General features: G+C 43.0%; 1 protein-coding gene across 11 annotated transcripts in view; it reads right to left on the bottom strand.

The window, feature by feature from the left end:
• The window catches only part of prrc2b (proline-rich coiled-coil 2B), a 37284-nt gene extending 16068 nt beyond the window's left edge, over positions 1–21216 (bottom strand). For 9 of the 11 annotated variants that reach the window (XR_008753950.1, XM_055874410.1, XM_055874416.1 and 6 more), the window contains exons 1-14: positions 21036–21216; positions 10066–10242; positions 9713–9890; positions 7373–7475; positions 6707–6770; positions 6379–6522; positions 5818–6146; positions 5585–5721; positions 5252–5421; positions 5056–5137; positions 4773–4932; positions 1954–2299; positions 635–816; positions 33–240 (exon numbers count right to left, since the gene is read on the bottom strand). Coding sequence is in view for 10 of the 11 variants with exons in the window: in XM_055874410.1 (XP_055730385.1) it covers positions 33–240; positions 635–816; positions 1954–2299; positions 4773–4932; positions 5056–5137; positions 5252–5421; positions 5585–5721; positions 5818–6146; positions 6379–6522; positions 6707–6770; positions 7373–7475; positions 9713–9890; positions 10066–10180 (2218 nt within the window). In the remaining variant the exon portion in view is untranslated. Of the gene's footprint in view, positions 1–32; positions 241–634; positions 817–1953; positions 2300–4772; positions 4933–5055; positions 5138–5251; positions 5422–5584; positions 5722–5817; positions 6147–6378; positions 6523–6706; positions 6771–7372; positions 7476–9712; positions 9891–10065; positions 10243–20857; positions 20962–21035 lie in introns of those variants that run through there. The other 2 variants (XM_055874412.1, XM_055874411.1) reach the window with 2 other exon arrangements.
• Between the last annotated feature and the right edge of the window lie 486 nt (positions 21217–21702).

Raw genomic sequence — 21702 nt, 5'->3', positions numbered from 1 at the left:
TAGTAAAACAATACTATTTTCTCAGGTCTCACCTGAAGAGTGGACAGCGTTGGGGTAGTAGTCCACGGGGGAGCGGCCCTGGGCCATGCGGGGGTCCAAGAAAGGGGGCATCATCATCCAGCGGGGGTCAAAGCCCAGCATGTGTGGGGGGTAGTACCCCCTCGGGGGGTGGCTGGAGCCAGAGGGGGCGGGGTGGCCAGACTGCTGCTGCTGCCAGTGCTGCATTTTATACACTTGGTCCTGAGAGGGGGAGGGATGACAGAGCATGAACCCATTATGTTCACACACTGGTACAATTATTCACCTCACATAAAAAAAAGTGACCAAATGCATTTAAAGAAGTGTACTATATGCAGCGAGTGGTTATTTCCTGTTTTGTCAATAGCCCATTGCTGTGCATCCACCACAGATCTCATTAAAACACTACACAACAGAATAAAACAAAACACACCCGTTGGCCCCCTTCATAATACCCAACGATTGTCGTTACGGAAAACACCTGCTCCTGTGAACTCTGACGGGCCTTTCTCAAGCCGCTAATCCACCCAGGAATTAGGGAGGGGATAAGGATTTTTGGGGCTGGAGGGAAGGGGCTGCTGGGAAAGCATTAGATGGCGTCGGCCGGTCGGCTCACCTGCTGCTGCTTTTGGAAGCGGGGCGGGAGGGGCTTGGAGGCCTGGTGGTTTGTGTAGTCGGGCAGGGGAGAAGTGGGATCAGCCCCGCCATCGTCCTCAATGCGGTAGGGGGAGAAGCCCAAGGTGCCCTCTTCCCTGTAGTCCTGCTGGCCGGGGGAGTGCTCCAAGGGACACTCAGTGTCTGGGACAGGAGAGGAGAGGGTTATAATCCTACTTTTACATAGCTACCCATGTTTCCAGTGTTGCCATGTTTGCAGTTTTCAAGCCAAATTGTACTACTTTGAAAACGGTGTCACAGGTGAAAATGTATTTGTCACGGGTGGCAGGTTTTTGGGCTACTTCTAAATTGTACAGCGGCCACCATGGTATTTCTCTTAAAAAATATATACATTTCACTGTGACCTGCTGCTGCTGACTATCAGGCAGTGAGCAAGCTGTTATTGAGCGAGTGAATGGTGGAGAAGGGGAGGGCCGAAGGGGTGTGTGTGTGTTGAGAGCACAGGTTGAGAGAGTGCTGCAGCAGAGGCAGTTGAGTCACGGAGACAGCAGCATGCGCACACGTCATGACAACTTTTTACCAGTTGTAGATTGGTCATTACGGAGACGACCTTTTCCATAAAACCTTCTAACGCGCTAAAACTGATATAACAGCGACAAAGCATTAGAAAACTACTTCAGGAGCACTAGAGCTCTTTGGATAAATTCACTCAGGAGGTGGTTTAAAGTAGACTGCATTCTAATGTGAACTAATCTTATGTCCTAAGAACAGCCTTTAGCCTTGGTATATTGGTCATATACCACACCTCCTCTGGCCTTATTGCTTAATCATAGCAGTCAAAACAAGTTAAATCGACATCCATTGATGGAAAATGATCTGGAGAGATTAATAAGGGCAATTCATATTTTCCCTTGCAATATATTCTTAAATTCGCAATAATTATTTTTGATGGAAAACCGAAATTTGCTTCTTAACCTACATCATTAAAAATGACATCGATATTCCTTCTTAATTCGCTCAATAACATTATGGGAAAGGAGTTTATTGGATAAATTTGGCAACTCTCGTGGCAAACATTTTTGGGGGCCTAGTTTTCAGGCCTTGTGGGCAGGTTCAGATGCCATTGGGCTAGAAATTTTAGTTAGACCTGGCAACCCTGTTTGTTTCCTACAAGTCATTCAGTAATAGCTATTCAGTAAAATGCTCAATTTCAACGGTAAGTGCACACTATGACTGAGAATTGCAAGTTAGTATTTTCAACTGATCATTCTGAATAAATAAATGTTTACTAAACAAACACTAATGGCAGTTTGGTGTTACCTTTCGTGCCATATTGCCAGCTCTCCTGGTGGGTTTTGCTCTCTCTCCCAGGAGACAGTGCTGCCTCCTTGCTCTCTGCATCCTTCACTCCATCCTCAGACCTTGACAACTGTCTCTCCGTCTTCCCAAACCTCTCGTCTAGCCTCTTGAGCTTCTCGGCGCAGGCGGCGAGTCTCTCCTCACGGGCGCGTCTCTCCTCCTCCTCCCTGCGCCGACGAGCTCTCTCCACTGCCTCCGAGAGTTCCGGTGATACAAACTTGGCCCGAGCAGGGCCCTGGCGCTCCTCCTGGTCGTCCAGGGGTTCACCCTGGTGGGCCATGCCAGGCCCGGAGCTCTTCTGCTGGGCCTAGAGACGCCACAGAGGAGGGTTCGGGTGTTAATGTGGGGACTACATGGGTTGTGTACAATGGACTTAAGACACACGCATTTAAATGTGACTAAAATTGTTCTCTTCCTACAGGTGTATGTACTCTTTATGCTTTAACCTCTTTGGGATAGGTGCTACCGTCTACCGTTACCGTCCCACCTGGCCAACATCCTGTGAAATTGCAGAGCGCGAAATTCAAAACACAAATTCGTAATATTAAACATTCATGAAAATACAAGTGTCTTGCATCGTTTAAAAGCTTAACTTCTTGTTAACCTCACTAGGGTACGTGGGACACTAGCGTCCCACCTGGCCAACATCCAGTGAAATTGCAGAGCGCCAAATTCAAAAACAGAAATACTCATAAAAATTCATAAAACATACAAGTGTTATACATCGATTTAAAGATTAACTTCTTGTTAATCCAACCACGGTCTCAGATTTCAAAAAGGCTTTAAGGCAAAAACATACCATGCGATTATTTGAGAACAGCGCCCATTAGACAAATCATTACAAACAGTTACCAGCCAAGTAGAGGAGTTACACAAGTCAGAAATAGCGATAAAATTAATCACTTACCTTTGATGACCTTCATATGGTTGCACTCACAAGACTCCCATTTACTCAATAAAATGTTTGTTTTGTTTCGATAAAGTCCCTGTTGATATCCAAAAAACCTTGCGCGTTTTGTTCAGTAATCCACAGGCTCAAACGCAGTCACAACAGGCAGACGAAAAATCCAAATAGTATCCGTAAAGTTCGTAGAAACATGTCAAACGATGTCTATAATCAATCCTCAGGTTGTTTTTAGCCGAAATAATTTATAATATTTCAACCGGACAATAACGTTGTCAGTATAAAAGGTAAACAAGAAAGGCGCGCTCTCAGTCGAGCGCATGAAAAACCTCTGGGACACTGTAGGGTCCACTCATTCAGAGTAGTCTTACTCTCTCATTTTTCAGAATACAAGCATGAAACAATTTCTTAAGACTACTGACATCTAGTGGAAGCCATAAGAAGTGCAATTTGAGTCCTAAATCAATGGATATTGTAATGGCATTCAATAGAAAACTACAAACATAAAAAAATCCCACGTCCTGCCAAATTAGTTCTGTTATACTCACAGACATTATTTTAACAGTTTTGGAAACTATAGTGTTTTCTATCCAAATCTACCAATTATATGCATATCCTAGCTACTGGGCCTGAGTAGCAGGCAGTTAACTTTGTGCACGCTTTTCATCCGGAAGTGAAAATAGTGCCCCCTACCCTAGTGAAGTTAGTCAAAATAAAGTTAGTCAAAATAAAGCACATCATGCGATTATCTGAGGACAGCGCCCCGCGTACAAAAGTATTACATACATTTTCCAACCAAGCAGTGAAAGTCAGAAATAGCAATAAAATAAATCACTTACCTTTGAATATCTTCCTCTGTTTGCAATCCAAAGGGTCCCAGCTACATCACAAATGGTCCTTTTGTTCAATAAAGTCCTTCTTTATATCCCAAAAAGTCAGTTTAGTTGGCGCGCTTGACTCAGTAATCCACCGGTTTCCCTCGTTCAAAATGCATACAAATTAATCCCAAAAGTGACCAATAAACTTTGTCCAAACAAGTCAAACAACGTTTCTAATCAATCCTCAGGTACCCTAATATGTAAATAAACGATCAAATTTAAGACAGAGAATAGTATGTTCATTACCGAGATAAATAACAAAGTGCGCGCCCTCATCCATGTGCGCCACAACACTACAGCCAAAATGGGAGCCACTTACAAAAACGACAAATTCTAGCTCATTTTCCAATAAACAAGCCTGAAACTCTTTCTAAAGACTGTTGACATCTGCTGGAAGCCCTAAGAACTGCAATCTGGGAGGTATTTCTTTTATATTCCCATAGACAGCCATTATAATGAGTCGTGAGCTCAAAAAAAAAATTCCGGATGGATTCTCCTCGGGTTTTTGCCTGCCAAATCAGTTCTGTTATACTCAGACATTATTTGAACAGTTTAAAAACTTTCTATCCAATAATAACCAATTAAATGCATATCCTAGCTTCTGGGCCTGAGTAACAGGCAGTTTACTTTGGGCACCTCAGTCATCCAAACACTGCCCCCTACCCCGAAGAAGTTAATGCCTAAACATTAGTTAATCTTAGTGACCTCCACCATATCTCCATATGTGCTTCTGCATTTTTACCCTGGAAGTTGTAATTAAACATTCACATTTTAAATCACTACAAGGCGATTTGTTGAGTCTTATTTCAATCAAGGGTTATTGATAATAGTCATGTGCATTGTCTGAAGACTTCATGACCACTGATAGGTGAAATGACTGGACAGGCTTCTGCCATATTTCTTTAAACTCAAAACTTCAGAGATCAGTGGTATTGAAGGATAGGGGAACCAGGCAAGGGTAGCAGTCTGAGGCATAGTGGACTCAGGTACGACCTTACCTGTGGTTCTCCAGAGGGGAACCTGCTGTTGGTCTTCCTGTGGGCCATCTGCTCCTGGAAGGCCAGGTAAGCCTCCTCCTCAGGGCCCTCCTGGGGGTACGCCCCCTCTCCTGAGCTCAGCGACAACTGGTGCTCGCGACGCTGGTTCTCCCATTCAGCCCTGGGTCAGAGATAGAGCTCACAATCAGTCACTGCTACAAGGTCACTGCTCTTAAAACTATAGAAATAACACCAACAATATTCTATTCAGTCACAAACACAAAGGGGGTGGGGGTAATTTCACCACAGCTTGTTCTTTTCGGCGTGCTCCTCCTCATCGTCACTGAACTTGAGTTTCTCGCCATAATCCACTTCTTCATGGATACCTGGAATGGTAAGAGAGCAACATTTTTATCAGGGTCAATCTAGTTCCGCTGCGGCACATGCACAGAAATGCTGTTTCAGTCTTTGTATGATGCGATAACAGAAAGCCCCCCCACCTGCCCAGCCGTCTTCACAGTCGTTGTCCAGCTCGTCCAGATCCTTCAGGTCCTCTGGGTTGATGATGGCCGGACGAGGGGGTCTGTCACCGGGCCGACGGATGGGTCTGGAAGAGGGGTTGCGAGAGGGCCCACGGATGAAGCGGTTTTCTTCTCTCCTAACCTCACCACTACAAGGAGAATAGGAACATGGGGAGGTGAGAGATCTGCGATTATTTTTGCAAAGAAAACAAAAGAATTCACAGAATCTTCAATTGTATTATCTATTTAATCTTTCATTATTTTAACTGAGCATTGCTTCCAGACAGTAGGCATATGCAGGTGACAACTTACTTGACAGGCTCTTGGTTGATGTTGGGGTAGGGCTGTCTGAAGGTGGGCCGGTTGTCAAAGCGAACTGGGGCGACCACAGTGACAGGGCCAGTGTGTTCAGCAGTGCCGGGAGCATCACGAGTCTCTTTGGTGCACATCTGAAAACCAATAGACAAAAAGTGTACAGTCAGAACAGAACCTTGCATTAAGGTGTCAAAGTGAAAATAAATTAAGAGTAGTATTGTGCTACTTACGAAGGCAGGCAGCATGTCGTGGTAGGTGGTGGTGGTGGTAGGGTGGTGGAGCTGGTGATGGTTCAGGGCAGGGGGGGTGGGCCTGCGGAGGGGCTGGGCAGGGCGCAGAGAGGGCTCCTTGGGCTCTAGGACTGGAGGGGCGCTGACAATGGTGGCAGGGGTGGGACTGATCATAGAGGCAGAGAGGGCGGCAGAGGGGGGAAGAGGTGGAGGGGGGCTCCCAGTCTCAGCTACGCCGCTGGCCTTGCCCTCAGAATCTGAGGGCAGGCCTGCTGGCAGGGATGAGGGCACAAGGTTCCTCCCACCACCCTCCCTCCAACTTGTCACATCTGGAAAGACAAGAGGAAAACAAAATTGAGAAAACAAGCCTGTGTCTAAGGAGTTAGAAGGTGAAATTGCAGTGTATTCAGTTTTTTAAAGTATGTGCACAATATTTTCCCACGGCACTTATTAGCAACTATGCTGTGAGGCTGCTCCACTATTCATCATTTAAAGGCATGTGGATTCCTTTTGAACTGGAGTACATGTTTGTGCCACCACAGCTATGTCCATGGGACTCACTCTGGGGGCGGAGGCTTGGTCCGGGCCCATACGACGGATCGAAGGCGCTTCTTTCCTTGCCAGCCTTGTCCTGTTCCCCAGCAGCCTTCAGTGTTGGAAATTCCTCGTGAGAGAAGGGCTGCAGTCGGTTTGAAGCCCTTAAACCTGATGTCGCAATGGAAACAAGAGGCACAGCTGTCAGTCACAGCAGAGTCAAAAGAAACGGAGGCTGATGGAAAATTATAAGGTGGAGGCATGCAGTAAATTGACACGTCTGATAGCACCTCCATCAATGTTGACCAAAGAGACAAAGTGATTTTGAACAGTCGAGTTTTCCATTCCAACTCACCATCTAGTTCTACGGCCTTTCCATTTAGCTGGGCCCATTGCTTTGGTCCACCTGTGTTTGTGCTCTGTGGAAACAACAGAGGAAATTGTATTGATTAAAGAGATTTCAGTCTTGGAGGTGTGTTTCCTGACCAATTTTGCGTTCGGTTTGGAAGCCTATTTCACTTCCTTAAAGTCCCCAGAATGAATTGAAGATTACTCGAGTTATCTGTAATGAATTTTGACGTTTTGACCGAGGATGTTTTAGTTGCTCAATTTTACATCTAAGGTATTTCGCAAGTAAAAAAATGCGCAATGTGTGTAAACAGTCGGAGCTGCTAGTCTAATCATCTATGCTATTGATTAGAGAGCAATCACTGCAGCTCTTCACCCCATGTTAGTGGGCAAATAGACATCAAAACCCAACCTTCATTTACCTAGTATGACGAACGGATGTTACAAACGTTTTAGACAAGATTGACTTTGACTAAAATTATCCTATTTACACTTTGTAGTCAATTTTGACACTAGAATAACTTTCAGACTCATATCGATGCCAAATAGGCCATTTTCAAAGGGATTCATTGCTTCTTAAAGGCAGTCACTAAGAAAAAATAAGAAAAAAACAATCACAATTCAAAGTGAAACGGAAAGATGTAGATGACAAAAATTTAGAGGACAAACCAACCTCCTGACTGGCTACCGGTGTGGGCTTCTGGAGATTGGAGACAGATTTCTGCAAAGCCAGCTGTGGCTGCAACTCCGGCAGCTGTGCTGTTGATGCAATGGAACTGAGGGAGGAGAGAGAGGGAACCGTCACTCCAGAGATAGACTACATACATATACATCTTGATACAGACATGCAATACTGCGCACAGTTTCACTTTTACACATTACAGAACTTGGACACTTGTAACCCAGCTATAAACTCTTGATGAATTTACCCCAGCCAAACAGTGAAGAATTAGAAATAAATAGTACTCCCACTCTGTTCTTTCTCCCTTGCCAGGCAACATAACACAAACCAACTCACTTTTCTGTTATCAAATGACTACATTTTAGTCATTGAGCCAGAGGCTCTTATCCAGAGCGACTTACAGTAGTGAGTGCATACATTTTTCTTACTTTTCATACAGGTGCCTCACTCATGGAAATCGAACCACAACCCTGGCATTGCAAGCGCCATGCTCTATCAACTGAGCCACATGGGACCAGTGTGAAAAATGTCCTGCCTGCTATGCAAATAACACTAAAAAGTAGCAACATGAATGCTGGTTTTATAAATGCCATATGTTTGGTGTTCAATCAACATTGCCATATACTCACTGTATGTTAGCTCCTCAGTCTTCCTGCGCCCACTCCTCCAGCCACCCACAGACTCACACACACTAAACAACAGAGTGGTCACTTCCCACCGATCAACTCCCACACAGATAGCTCTACAGCCTGCATGTGAGCTAACCTTGAGGTAGCAAACACGAACGCCTCTCAAGTCTGTGACACAAGGCTATCTTTCCTGCAGTTGTACATGGGGCTAATGCCTTGATCACACCTAGTGCCATTGCGTAAAATGGACGCAGCATCATCTGGATGTGTGTGCAACAAAAGTTAAAAATTCAACTTCTGCTACCATTTCTGTCAAGCCGTTTACGCATAGTTTGACGCATACGTTTGATAAATCAAACACACAGAACGCACTGCAACTGCTTCTGCAAGTCAAACGCAGCGTTCCATTGGAAATGAATGTACTTCTGGTGTACCAAAATCCAATGACGCTGTCTGTGTGATCGAGACGTACACTACCGTTCAAAAGTTTGGGGTCACTGAGAAATGTCCTTGTTTTTTAAAGAAAAGCACATTTTTTGTCCATTAAAATAACATAAAATTGATCAGAAATACAGTGTAGACATTGTTAATGTTGTAAATGACTATTGTAGCTGGAAATGGCAGATTTTTTATGGAATATCTACATAGGCGTACAGAGGCCCATTATCAGCAACCATCACTCCTGTGTTCCAATGGCACGTTGTGTTAGCTAATTCAAGTTTATCATTTTAAAAGGCTAATTGATCATTAGAAAACCCTTTTGCAATTATGTTAGCACAGCTGAAAACTGTTGTCCTGATTAAAGAAGCAATACAATTGGCCTTTAGACTAGTTGAGTATCTGGAGCATCAGCATTTGTGGGTTTGATTACAGGTTCAAAATGACCAGAAACAAATATTCTTGTTCTGTTCTGAGAAATGAAGGCTATTCCATGCGAGATATTGCCACAAAGCTGAAGATCTCGTACACCGCTGTGTACTACTCCCTTCACAAAACAGCGCAAACTGGCTCTAACCAGAATAGACAGAGGAGTGGGTGGCCCCGGTGCACAACTGAGCAAGAGGACAAGTACATTAGTGTCTAGTTTGAGAAACAGACACCTCACAAGTCCTCAACTGGCAGCTTCATTAAATAGTACCAGGTGAACAAATACCCATTTCTTTGCTCACCAACGCCTCCATCACCCATTCCTGCATCATCCAATGTTACCCTTTGGTTGTGTAAAAGATGACTCGTTCCCTCAGAATACAAAACCTATTGAATTCATTTAACATATTGCATCATGGCAAAACATTAATCCAAGAGTGCATCTCAATAGTCTATAGCGGCATCCTTTCCTCATCTCCACTAATTAATCTGGAATGACCTGTAAAAAATGATTACATCACAGAATTTAATGCACATCACTTGTCAGTTTTCAGATCAGTGAGACGACACAGCCATTTTAAAGTACTGAGACTATAAATCATTAGGCCGCTGTTAGCCAACTTCTATTTCTCCCTGGAACTTAATTGAATCAATAGCACTGATTGACCAGTGTTCACTCAATTGGTTTCTTCAATCTACATCAGCTGCTGATTGAAATGGCAAGATTGCAGTGTCTACGGATTTTCAAACTTCAAGAAACAGAGTTGGGTATAAATGCATTCATCTGTTATCCAGACCACCTTTCCCAGTGTCCGTCCCGGGCTCTCTCACCTACCTCTTTTGATCGGTTTGTTCCTGTGTGTTTGCCCATCCTGTTCCGTCTTTGGGCACGATAATCACGTTGGGATCGTTTCCTTTGTTCTCTGACTTCAGGCTCGGCAGGTGAGCAGGTGGGGGCATGCGCCGGGCTGCGGCCACTTTGCCAAGACTCTGTAAGCCATGTCGCGGAACTGCTGGGAGGAAGAGGGGGAGTGAGCGGACACAGACGGAGGGAAGGAGAGAAGTGTGAATAAAGCTCTTTGCGAAAATTATGTATTGGTCAAGCTTCATGGGCCATTCAAATCCTTAAAGCCATGCACATAGGAGTTGAACACAGAAGTACTTGAGAAAGAATGGACAATGACTTACCTGCGGTTTTCTGAGTTTCTATAGACTTTCCCTTGTACTTATCAAATAGGCTGAGTGATGAATACTTGCTTTTCCCATCCTTGGACTTGGTTATTTGCCCCAAACGATCGGACATTGCGATGTAATGTCATCGAGTATGAAAATGTTTCTATGCGCCTCTTCTTGTGCCTTCTTTTTCTGCAGAGAGAATAGAGGATACAATGTTATCTAACAAACTACAGCAGCTTAGAATTGGAAAGGAATATCCAATCTATTCTACAGCGTGACGGAAATTAATTACATTTCCCAAATGCAACGTTTAAAGGAGCCCCAAACTCATTGCTAAACAAAAACCAAGGCCTTCGAGCAAACTACACATTCCACAGTAAAGGCTAAATGCGGCAATCTCTTTAGCTAGACTGCTTGTACGTCTGGCAAGGGAAAAGACTGAGAACAGTCATTGATCAAAACAACATTGGGGGGCTAAATATTCACATAAAACATTTTGATGAAATGGTCAGTCAGGCACATGCAAATACACATGACCAGTTCTGCGTAGTTTTAAGTACATTTTATTTATTTATTTATTTATTTATTTTACCGTTATTTTACCAGGTAAGTTGACTGAGAACACGTTCTCATTTGCAGCAACGACCTGGGGAATAGTTACAGGGGAGAGGAGGGGGATGAATGAGCCAATTGTAAACTGTAAACATAATATCTAGGGTGGTCTGGAAAGCATCACTCTTCACAATCACGCAGCAGTGCACACACAAATACTTAAATGGGGTTTATAGCCATAACAACAGGGCAGTAGAGGATGCAGTCTACCACTTTGAAGGTTCAAAGCAACAACGTTCAAAGACAGCAAAGATGAGGGCCACTAGGAGTATGGAAGACTGCCAGACAGTCTTTCAGTGGTGAGTAGTGGTAAAACTGAACAAATGCAGATGGTTCCACATAGAACAGGTATGGAAAATATGTCCAAATAATACTCTTCTGAAATCCTCCTTTCCTTCAAGACAACTGGTGTGAGAGAAGTGGAAAATTAAATAGGAATGCCAATGCCATAGTCCTGCTTAGAATAGGGGTGTAAGGGCCTCCCGGGTGGAGGGCCTCCCGGGTGGCGCAGTGGTCTAGGGCACTGCATCGCAGTGCTAACTGCGCCACCAGTCTCTGGGTTCGCGCCCAGGCTCTGTCGCAGCCGGCCGCGACCGGGAGGTCCGTGGGGCGACGCACAATTGGGCTAGCGTCGTCCGGGTTAGGGAGGGTTTGGCCGGTAGGGATATCCTTGTCTCATCGCGCTCCAGCGACTCCTGTGGCGGGCCGGGCGCAGTGCGCGCTAACCAAGGGGGCCAGGTGCACGGTGTTTCCTCCGACACATTCGTGCGGCTGGCTTCCGGGTTGGAGGCGCGCTGTGTTAAAGAAGCAGTGCGGCTTGGTTGGGTTGTGCTTCGGAGGACGCATGGCTCTCGACCTTCGTCTCTCCCGAGCCCGTACGGGAGTTGTAGCGATGAGACAAGATAGTAATTACTAGCGATTGGATACCACGAAAATTGGGGAGAAAAGGGGATACAATGTATTTAAAAATTTAAAATAAAAAAAGAATAGGGGTGTTAAGGATAGGAAACCAGTTGTAACCACAGACACAGCCAGGATCACAGTGGACTTCAGAGAGACTACTGCTCTAGAGAGCTGCTCCTGGGCTTTCAGGGTATAGAGTAAACAACTATTCATAGATGGTATGACACGACCAAGTGATGGAGGTGCAATTGTTATGAACGTTCTGAAGCCGCCCTCCATCGGCAGCGCCATAGTGGTGCCCTAAAGTGGTGATAAGCCCAGTCATTCTGGATGGAGGCTAACTACAGTTTAGACTAAATTGCACTATAAAATCGAAATATTATGTCACATGCTCCGAATACAACAGGAGTAGGTAGACCTTACCGTGAAATGCTTACTTACAAGCCCTTAACCAACAAAGCAGTTCAAGAAAGAGCGAAGAAAATATATTTTAAAAATAAAATAAGTATAATAATACTTTTTAATAATAATAACGAGGCTATATACAGAGGGTAAACGTTAATCGAGGTAATTTGTACATGCGGTATGGGTAATGCATAGCTAGTGCGTAGCAACATTTGAAAAACAAATGGAAGGGAGGGTGTCAAAGTAAATAGTCCGGGTGGCCATTTGATTAATTGTTCAGCAGTCTTATTGCTTGGGGGTAGAAGCTGTTCAGGAGCCTTTTGGTCCTAGACTTGGTGCTCCGGTACCGCTTGCCGTGCGGTAGCAGAGAGAAGTCTATTACTTGGGTGACTTGAGTCTGACAATTTTATGGGCCTTCCTCTGACATTATAATATCTGGAAATACGATGACATTGTTAAAAGTAGTCAAATATTTAGTAGGAAACAACTTTGCCAGCATTATCATGTCGTCAAACTTACAGATGGCAATGCTGTGAACAGCTAGCAAAGTTCGTCAAAAATAGCTAGCAATGCTAAAGTTAGCTAGCTAAAACCCAGTGGCCTCCAATCTTAGCTAGCTAGCTAACATTATACTGCATATAAAGTCAATCTGGTGACATCAAAATGATGACTAAGGGTTTTCCTACAAATTATTTGCCTCCTTTTGAATGTCACTCTCATTTCCAAGTCAATTTAATACACTTTTGATCAAATCTTCATCTGCGCTCATCGATGGTAGAATGCACAGTCGGGCATAAGTCCAAAACAAACTTTCAAAACAATAGTGACAAAACATGCAACCCATGAATAGAATTGTGCAGCCACGCAATCTAGGCCTACTCATTAACAGACTGAATTACTGGAGCTAATTTAACAAAACCCTACTGTGATGATGGCCTATTGCAATTTGTGATTTAGAAAGTGTTCTGATGTGAAAGAACATGCATCTACAAAAATGGATACCGGTTAACCTGCTGATACTGATCTGACTGAAGAACCAGACATTGATGCCACCACTTAGAAATTTGAATAGAGTACGCCTACATTCAAGCCGCTTCAGGTTCCAGCCTTCAAATTGAAAGGTTGCCTGGGGTACCTCCACTGAGTATCAAGTTTATTATTAGTAACGATACTATAATTGGTAGAATGGATGTGCCAATTCAAAGTGATAATCAGCCAATGGATGCATATTGCATCATCTCTCAGAAAGTGAATACAGTGCTCAGAGCACTGCATTTCTGCTGATACCGTCCTTGCATTCAATGACATTGCAGAAATATATAGAAAAAAATATATGTCTGCTCTACTCTCTGCTTTTCTACATAAAACCCCAATATCCCTTCCTAGTCCATTGATGCGGATTCAAAAATGAACATGACAAAACTACATGACATCAACCAGACATATTTCGGCTTATCGCCTGAGACTGCTAGTATTTCAAATGCAATCTAGATAAAGAGATAATCTGTTCAACTGAAAACTCGTTAATGACATTCAATTGAATGACACGAATAGTGCATCTGACTATTGCTAGAAGACTTTGAAATGCTAGACAGTTTGACAGACATCCATCAACCAAATTGAGTCAACCATACCAGTGATCCTTTCAAATCTCAGCCAGTGTAAATTTCAAGAGTCATATCAATGTAGGATCGCTAGCCTACATCAGAGATACTGTATATCATGACTATGTTCTTGTCGCCGCCCTAACAATGGGAGTCATTGTCCCAAAGGCGGGTGGTCTGCTTATTGGGTACAGATTGACGGGAGTGAACCCTATCTCTTCGCCTCTTCCTCTCTGCCTACATGCAGCCGAACATTTCAATAGCCACTAGCTGTTGTTTGTACCCTGATGTTCTAGCTAGCTACAGGGTCTTCAGAAAGTATTCACACCCCTTGTCTTTTTCCACATTTTGTTGCGTTAATCCATTTTAAATGGACTAAATTGAGATTGTGTCACTGGACTACACACAATACACCATAATGTCAAAATGGAATTGTTGTTGTTAATAAGTTGCATAGTGTTAAACACCACTATTGCACACTATTGTTGAATGACTACATCATCTCTGTACCTCACACATACAAGGTCCCTCAGTCGAGCAGTGAATTTCAAAGAATTTTCAAAGATTCAACTACAAAAATCAGGGAGGTTTTCCAATGCCTCACAAATAAGGGCACCTATAGTAGATTGAAATATATTTTTATTGCTTTAATTAATTGCACAAAGTCAAAGAACTACAAATCCTATATAGCCTGTCCTTGGCTATTTACATTGTTTTGTTCACAAGCTAGGTTGTTTTTCAAATGTTTGAGTTTCAACTGCTAGGGAAGAGAATACAACACTGCTAGTAGTCAGACAATCACACAGGCACAAACATGACTCAAGACACGTTACCACCGGAAGCTCAACATTTTTGTCTCATACGTGATATTTTGGTTAAATACCTCTTAGTAGTAATACATTATTGTTTTAGAAACATTACAAAATAATCATCAATTTTTTGGTGTTTAGTTGGTGTACGCTTGGCGGGAAAAAATATATTTCTACCTGCCACAGTGGGTTGTGGACCAAAAAGTCAAGCTGGCGTACAAAACCTAAAGTAAAACACGCTAAAAAACAAAACTTAAGAACGGAAAGCATAGAAATAACACACATAGAAGAGATCTACAGCTTCTTACACTTGCTTTAAAAAGAGAATGGGGCCTCCCGGGTGGCGCAGTGGTCTAGGGCACTGCATCGCAGTGCTAACTGCGCCACCAGAGTCTCTGGGTTCGCGCCCAGGGTAGGGAGGGTTTGGCCGGTAGGGATATCCTTGTCTCATCGCGCTCCAGCGACTCCTGTGGCGGGCCGGGCGCAGTGCGCGCCAGCCAAGGGGGCCAGGTACACGGTGTTTCCTCCGACACATTGGTGCGGCTGGCTTCCGGGTTGGAGGCGCGCTGTGTTAAGAAGCAGTACGGCTGGTTGGGTTGTGCTTCGGAGGACGCATGGCTTTCGACCTTCGTCTCTCCCGAGCCCGTACGGGAGTTGTAGAGATGAGACAAGGTAGTAATTACTAGCGATTGGATACCACGAAAATTGGGGAGAAAAGGGGATAATTTTATTTTATTTTATTTTTTTTGTTTTTTTTTGTTTGTTTAAAAGAGAATGACAGATCGATAACTCCATTTCTATGTGAATATTGGTCGGGTCACAGAAAATGTACATATTACAGGTTTTTAAACAGTTGAAGTTCATAAATAAGCATACGCAGATTTAAACACCTGCTTTTATGAGAAATCTTTTAAAATATTAGGACATGTAACAAGGATGCACACTGCAGAGAGCCCAAAACGGTGAAACTTTTTTTGGCACTGAAATAAGCAAAAAAAAAATCCCTGCAAGGGGGAAAGGCAGTTTTTGACAACAAAGAATATGATCTACATGATCAGTCTTTGTGTGTAAAATAAAAAGTGCTTCATGTGAACCTAACTCACAGCTAAAAAATTTAAAGACAGCAATCTAATGTTATTTGTTGCCTAGACTTTACTGCAAATGACTCAAGTCTTGAGGAAAAAAAACAATACACAAATATTGCAATTAGCCATGACAGCCTTTATAATAGAATGCTTGTGACCACACACATAAATATTGCACTTGGGAAAAAAACATCTTAAAGTAGAAATAGAATGAAACAAACAGGCATTCTATTTTTGCTCTATTATAGTGGCCACTATAGACGTCGATCAAGAGCGCAAGACTACATATGTGGGGAAGTGCTGCTGTAAATGGCAAGCTGCCTTTCCAGAGCGCATGCTGATGCTGTAACTAGTAAATTGGTTGTCTCGTCTTTCTTCAGTCGCGTGCTGCGCTGCATTCTGTTGTTAAGTAAACGATTGGCTGCGCACCCTCTCCCAAACTTGTCTCATCGGATCCACACAAATCACATAGGTCACCTATTTTGGATTCAAAATGGCGAATTTCACCAAAAGTTGACAAGTTTGCATCCCTGATTTAAACAGCTTAAATAGGAGTTCCAGTTGTGTATGTGATCTGTGCATGTGGCAGCACCCTCGTATGCACGAAGTGAGTTTCGGGAAAAACAATGCATCTTAGAAATAGTTCACATAAAAACTTCATATGTCCGAACTTAGAATCAAACAGCATAACCAAAAATATCAAAATCAAATGACATTTTATTGGTCACATACAAATATTTTGCAGATTGCGGGTTTAGCGAAATGATTGTGTTCCTAGCTACAACAGTGCAGTTGTACTTAACAATTCACACAAAAAAACACACAAATCTAAAAGTAAGCTTGGGATAAAGAAATATATACATATTACATTGAGCAATGTCGGAGTGGCATTGACTAAAATACAGTAGACTATAATACAGTTTATACATAAGCGATGAGTAAAGCAGTATGTAAAAATGATTAAAGTGACTAGTGTTCCATTATTAAAGTGACCAGTGATTCAGAGTAATATATATATAGGGCAGCAGCCTTTAAGGTGAAGGGTTGCGTAACCGGGTGGAAGCCGGCTAGTGATGGCTATTTAAGTCTGATGGCCTTGAGATAAACAGCTTCTATCAGTCCCTCAATCCTAGCTTTGATGCACCTGTACTTAACTCGCCTTCGGGTGATAGCAGGGTGAGCAGGCCGCGGCTTGGGTGGTTGATGTACTTGATGCTTTTTGGCCTTCCTGTGACATCGGGTGCTGTAGGTGTCTTGGAGTGCAGACCGCACCACCCTCTGGAGAGCCCTGCGGTTGCGGGTGGTGCAGTTGTCGTACCAGGCGGTGATACAGCCCGACAGGATGCTCTCAATTGTGCATCTGTAAAAGTTTGAGGGTTTTAGGTGCCAAGCCAAATTTCTTCAGCTTCCTGAGGTTGAAGAGGCGCTCTTGTGCCTTCTTCACCACACTGTCTGTGTGGGTGGACCATTTCAGATCATCGGTGATGTGTACGCCGAGGAACTTGAAGCTTTCCACCTTCTCCACTGCAGTCCCGTCGAAGTGGATAGGGGTGTGCTCCCACCGCATTTAACCTCTCTAGGCTAGGTGGGACGACCAACATCCAGTGAAAGTGCAGGGCGCCAAATTCAAACTACAGAATTGTAAATATTTAACATTCTTGAAAATACACATGCAATATGTCAAAATAAAGTTTAACTTCTTGTTAATCCAGCCACGGTGTCAGATTTCAAAAAGGCTTTACGGCGAAAGCAAACCATGCAATTATCTGAGGACAGCACCCCATCAAACAAACACAGACAATCATATTTCATCCCGCCAGGCGCAACACAAAACTCAGAAATAACGACATAATTCATCCCTTACCTTTGAAGAGCTTCTTTTGTTGGCACTCCAATATGTTCCATAAACATCACAAATGGTCATTTTGTTCAATTAATTTTGTCGTTATATCTCCAAAATGTCAATTTATTTGGCGCGTTTGATCCATTAAAACACCGGTTGCAACTCGCGCAACATGACTATAAAATATCTAATAAGTTACCTGTACTCTTTGTCCAAACATTTCAAACAACTTTCCTAATACAACTTTAGGTATTTTTTTAAAGTAAATAATCTATGAAATTTAAGAGGGGATAAACTGCGTTCAATAGCGGATAAAAACAAAGTGGAGCGAGCTTTCAGGTTGTGCGCCTCAACCACAACAGTACACTAGACTCGACCCTCGTTCTGAACAGCCCTACTTCTTCATTACACAAAGGAAAAACATCAACCAATTTCTAAAGACTGTTAACATCTAGTGGAAGCGACAGGAACTGCAAGCAAGACCCTTAGAAATCTAGATCCACATAGTGTTTTCAAGGTGTTTCTGTCACCTCAAAAAAATAAAATCCTGAATGGTTTCGCCTGCCAAATAAGTTCTGTTATACTCAGACATCATTCAAACAGTTTTAGAAACTTCAGTGTTTTCTTTCCAAATCTACTAATAATATGCATATCCTAACTTCTGGGCCTGAGTAGCAGGCAGTTTACTTTGGGCACGCTTTTCATCCGGACGTGAAAATACTGCGCCCTAGCCTAGAGAGGTTAACTACGTCAAGTTGACTGGGACTATGGGCGAATACAAACAGTGTAGTCATTCCCTCCGTAAGTCAATCAAACAGGCAAAACGTCAGTACATAGACAAAGTGGAGTCACAATTCAATGGCTCAGACACAAGACCCAGGGCCTGAGTGGCAGGGTCTACAGACAATCATCGATTACAAAGGGAAAACCACCCACGTCGCGGACACCAACGTCTTGCTCCTGGACAAACTAAACACCTTTGCCCGCTTTGAGGATAACACAGTGCCACCGACGTGGCCCGCTCCCAAGGACTGAATGCTCTTATTCTCCGTGGTCGACGTGAGTAAGACATTAAGCGTGTTAACCCTTGCAAGGCTGCAGGCCAAGATGGCATCCCTAGCCGCGGCCTGAGCATGCGCAGACCAGCTGGAGTGTTTACGGACATTCAATCTCTCCCTATCCCAATCTGCTGTCCCTACTTGCTTCATGATGTCCACCATTATTCCTGTACCCAAGAAAGCAAAGGTAACTCAACTAAATGGCTATCGCCCTGTTGCACTCACTTCTGTCATTCTGTCATCATGAAGTGCTTTGAGAGGCAAGTTAAGGATCATATCACCTCTACCTTACCTGAGGCCCAATTCAATTTGCTTACCGCCCCAATAGATCCAGACGATGCAATCGCCATCGCACTGCACACTGTCCTATCCTATCTGGACAAGAGGAAGACAGCTGCTCATTGACTACAGCTCAACCTTCAACACCATAGTACCCTCCAAGCCCATCATTAAGCTTGGGGCCCTGGGTCTGACTCTGAACCCTACCCTGTGCAATTGGTTCCTGGACTTCCTGACAGGCCACTCCCAGGTGGTGAAGGTAGGAAACAACACCTCCACTTTGCTGATCCTCAACACAGGTGTCCCACAAGGGTGCGTGCTCAGCCCCCTCCTGTACTCCTTTGTTCACCCATGTCTCGAACGCAATCATCAAGTTTGCAGACGACAACAATGGTAGATCTGATTACCAACAATGACAAGACAGCCTACAGGGAGGAGGTCACAAGAAGGCCAAAAAGATCATCAAGGACGTCAACCACCCTAGCCTCGGACTGTTCACCCCACTATCATCCAGTACAGGTGCATCAAAGCAGGGACTGAGAGACTGAAAAACATCTATCGCAATGCCATCAGACTGTTAAATAGCCATCAATAGCCAGCTTCTACCCAGTTCCTCAACCCCGCACCTTAGAGGCTGCTACCCTATGTACATAGCATCAGTGGCCACTTTAATAATGGAACACTAGTCACTTTAATAATGTTTACATAGTGCTTTACTCATCTCATATGTATATACTGTATTCTATACTACTGTATTTTAGTCAATGCCACTCCTACATTGCTCAGCTAATATTTATATATTTCTTAATTCCATTCTTTTACTTTTAGATTTGTGTATTCTGTTGCGAATTGTTAGATACGCCTGTTGGAGCTTGGAACAAAAGCATTTCGCTACACCCGCAATAATATCTGCTAAATGTGTGTATGTGACCAATACAATTTGATTTGATGTGCATCAGGCCATGCAAAACGAGCTAAAGCGTTCAAAACAACCGGGAACACGGAAAAATACGAGGTCAAGTCATGACGTCAGTGATCTTCAGGTAGGATAGTCAGAGCTCTAGAACGATGCCCTTGTTCCCGAGTTCGAATTCCGAGTTGGATGACCATTCAAAAAAAAATCCCAGTCGGAGCGCGTTTTCACCCACGAGTTCCCAGTTGTTTTGAACGCTGCATCACTCCTGTACCATTCCCTTGACGTCACTTTTCCAACATGACTTCGGTCAAATTCAGATAAAATATACATTTCTCCCAAAATACAAATGTAAAGTGATATGTCGTATTGGGACTTTTAGTTGGGTGGATGAAACAAATCATAATGTTTAATAGCAACCTAATTCTGTAATCTTTCGTTTAAAGTTCATTTAAAGTTTTCCAGTGTGTTTGTAGACGTTATTTCTTGACGCGCATCAGATCTAGCGGGTTAATATTTATGGTAAAAAAGATATTCAGAATAGCTAGTTCAATTATTCCGGGTTAACACTCAATTATTTTAAAGATGGATCCAAATAATCATCAGCAAACAGACGGTTCAAAGGGAACAAACCCCCAAATAAAACGTAACACAGCTTTCTAGCTACCACCAAGGCATAATTAAAATGGCAGTTTGCAGTGATGTTAGCCAGCTATTTTAAACGGATGCTAGCTAGTTAACGTTAGCTAATATAATTGCAAAACATGGTTGATGCTCGCTACACAATACATATTGGCTTATGTCTATCAAGTACAATATTAGTAACAGAGGGAATTAGGCCACGGATGAATCCATGTTGATAGTCAAATCATAATGTACTGTCGCTGGCCAAACGTAGTGGCAGTCAGGGGCGAGCTAACTAGTTAGCCATTCGAACTGAATTAGCTTGTTAGCTTGCTAACGCTTGGTCTGCACAGCATCACAGTATGTAAACATTGCGTTGTTTATGTCTGCGAGTTCGTGAAAAAAAGCGGTGACACATTGCCATTAATCCTTAATCATAACAATAATTTATTAGGTATTGATATAACTCAGTTTAAAATAACATTGACACCAAAGTTATTTAGCTAGATGTCAAGTTAGCTAGCCTAACAACTAACGTTACTAGCTAGCGAAGATTGTGAGACGGCAAATCAGCTGAAGTTCCTGTCTTGTATTCCAAAAACAAATCCCCAGAAAATGCACAAATTTGGCATTTGAGACTAGAACACGTAACTATAATGAAACCCTTACCTTTGAGCTGAGAACAAAGTATATAAGCAATTTTCCAGATTTCAGGACCACGGATAAATATATAGGACAAGATTATTAAAAATGGCTGCTGCCCAGAACAAAGCAACAATAAAACTGGGCAGTCGGAGAAGTCAATGCAAAAACATACACATAACCCCAAAACACATTAATAACTCACCGATTTTACTTGTTAGTATTTAGTGTGATCAATAATGGCGATTTAAATCCTAAATATTACGTTTCTTCAAAGGATGGCTGGTGATTGTGCTGCCGACTCTTAATCTATTTGACCGTTTACTTGAGTTGTTGGTGGGCAACCTACCCGGCCTGAAAAAGAAAGTCCTTGCTCTCGTCGACTGGTGTGGCTGTATACGGATATGATGAACAAAATGGAGCAGTGACCCCTGGTGTCCTTTTTAGAACATTACATTTCAGTTACAGAGATTTATGAACTTGTATTTGCTTATATTCAGTGTACACTGATATCACATTTGTGATATGTTTCCCCTTGAGTTCTTCTCCATGTCTTATTTTTTTTGTATGATTTGGTGATGAATAGGATGAGAGCTTCTTGCATCAAAACATGTCATGTTTCTTGTGGAAAACATATATTATTTTATGTCATTGCAAAAAAAACTGTGCACTAGAGAATGCCTTGGGCAAAAACAAGTCATTCTCATGAAGAGCAATGAGCCAGTACCAATGCTATGCTTGACATCGGCCTCTTCGAAATTGCAGTGATCTTACGGTTGCTATGGCTCCAATATCAAGTTCAGTGGTTGAGGAGACAAACTGCAGCCAGCAGCACTGTATCGCATGCTTTTAATCACTGTCTTGGTCAGTAA

The sequence above is a fragment of the Salvelinus fontinalis genome, chromosome 21 (assembly GCF_029448725.1).
Source record: "Salvelinus fontinalis isolate EN_2023a chromosome 21, ASM2944872v1, whole genome shotgun sequence".
Classification (NCBI taxonomy): Eukaryota; Metazoa; Chordata; class Actinopteri; order Salmoniformes; family Salmonidae; genus Salvelinus; species Salvelinus fontinalis.
Note: the sequence above shows the minus strand (reverse complement) of the source record. Positions and strands in the feature narration are given on the sequence as shown.